The sequence below is a fragment of the Dasypus novemcinctus genome, chromosome 8 (genome assembly GCF_030445035.2).
Source record: "Dasypus novemcinctus isolate mDasNov1 chromosome 8, mDasNov1.1.hap2, whole genome shotgun sequence".
Classification (NCBI taxonomy): domain Eukaryota; kingdom Metazoa; phylum Chordata; class Mammalia; order Cingulata; family Dasypodidae; genus Dasypus; species Dasypus novemcinctus.
Window position 1 is genome coordinate 116,232,244 of NC_080680.1, and position 1,948 is coordinate 116,234,191.

Sequence of the window (1,948 nt, forward strand, 5' to 3'; positions counted from 1 at the left end):
AAATGTCTTTCTAGAACACTTTGAACATTGATTATATTCTAAAGTTGTGAAAGTGATCCATTCTAACTGGGGATCCCTAAGATATTTTTAATATTTTGCAGTTCCATATTTTAAAAAACAATTAGTGTGTTCTATTTCATCAGTTAGAACAGAAATCTAATCATAACAACAGCAACCAAATAGTTCTGTCATATAGTTTTGAATGACACATAGTGAATTTGGTTTCAGCTGATAATTTCTCTTTTTCTAATATATCTGCCCAAATTTTGAATATTGATCCCATAGTCCATGTTCATCTTCTGTCACAGATGAATTTCTTCCCCAGTATGTTCTTCACTGCAGCCTTTACATCCTTGTTCCTCAGACTATAGATGAGGGGATTGAGCATGGGTGTCATTACTCCATAGAAGAGGGAGATAAGAGCTTCAGTGACACCTTCATTATCTGTGTCAGCAGCATCTTTAGACTTGGGCTTTGCATACATGAATAAGGTGCTTCCATAGAATATAATCACCACTGTCACATGGGCTGAGCAGGTGGAGAAAGCCTTACGTTTTCCTTCAGTGGAAGGGATCCTCAGAATGGTGGCAACAATAAAAATGTAAGAGATGGAAATTACTAGCAGTGGAATCACCAGAACAATCAAATTTGACCCTGCCATGCTGATCACATTGGTGGAAATGTCAGCACAGGCCAGTTTCAGGATAGCCAGAATTTCACAGACAAAATGGTGAATGACGTTATTAGCACAGAATGGTAATTGTATCGTGAGAGATGTCTGCACCATGGAGTCCACCAGCCCAGCGACCCAACACCCAGCTGCCATGGGCACATAGGTACCCTTGCTCATGATGACGGGATACCTCAGTGGGTAGCAGATGGCCACGTAGCGGTCAAGTGCCATCATGCCCAGGAGAACACATTCAGTGACCCCTGTGGCAAAGGAGAGAAACATTTGCACCATGCACCCTGAGAAGGAAACCCTTTTTCTTACTGTCAGGAAGCTGTCAAGAGTTAGTGGGACAGAGCAGGTCGTGTAGCAGATGTCCAGGAAGGAAAGATTACAGAGGAAGAAATACATGGGGGTGTGCAGGTGAGAATCATAGATGATTACTGTGATTAAGACTCCATTTCCCAGCAGGATCATCAGGTACATCCATAAAACTAGCACAAAGAAAACTGTCTGGACCTTTGGGTGAGCAGAGAGCCCCACCAGGACAAATTCTGTCAACATGGACTCATTGGTCCTTTCCATGTTACATATACTCTTTCTGCAACAGGCTCTCTATGGATTTTAGAATAGGTATTTGTTATTACAGGCCCTCAAGAGCTTCTCATTTTTAAGTATTGTATTCTGTCTCATTGAAGTCCTGGGTTTGGAAGCAACAGTATATCATCAGGGCAATTTTTTATCTGTAAATCAGGCCAGAAGAGCAGTAAGTGTGATCTTGACTTTCCCAGGATTCAGATTCAGCACATTTGATTGTAGGACCTTTGACACCCAAAACACTTTCTTAACCTTTCTACAAGTTTTGTTGTTTAAATATTGCCTGCAAATCAGTGGCCACAGCCTAGGTTCCAGCAGACCTCAGTGCTTCGTTTGGCATTGATTGCCTGTAATGCATTTGAAATTTTTATTTGAGGTCAAATTTTCATAAGCAGGAAATGGTATATTAAAGTTCTAATTTTCTAGTGTATCCTCAAATAAAGTAGAATCATTGAAAACATTCCACCCATTAACCATCGTGGATCTCAGTTATACCTGGCCCATGGGTTTGGAAGCATCTCTATATTCCACAACAACACCTTCTTCTCACCCTTGTGTGCTTGTCACAGAGGTGAATATTTGTTGTTAATTAGCACATTATTCTCAGTTGGCTTCAATCATTTTTGGCACCTGACAGGGTATCTTGCATTTTTGAACTCTTACCCAGGGATGCATAATCCA

At 40.8% G+C, this 1,948-nt stretch overlaps 1 protein-coding gene across 1 annotated transcript; it reads right to left on the reverse strand.

Moving 5' to 3' along the window:
• Window positions 1-292: 292 nt before the first annotated feature.
• LOC101435327 (olfactory receptor 13C8-like) lies at window positions 293-1,255 on the reverse strand. Its single transcript, XM_004462370.1, has one exon. It carries the CDS (start codon window positions 1,253-1,255, stop codon window positions 293-295), a length of 963 nt encoding a protein of 320 aa, XP_004462427.1.
• Between the last annotated feature and the right edge of the window lie 693 nt (window positions 1,256-1,948).

Excerpts from the sequence above, each read along its gene's own strand:
- LOC101435327 (XM_004462370.1), bottom strand. The coding sequence starts at position 1,255 with ATGGAAAGGACCAATGAGTCCATGTTGACAGAATTTGTCCTGGTGGGG.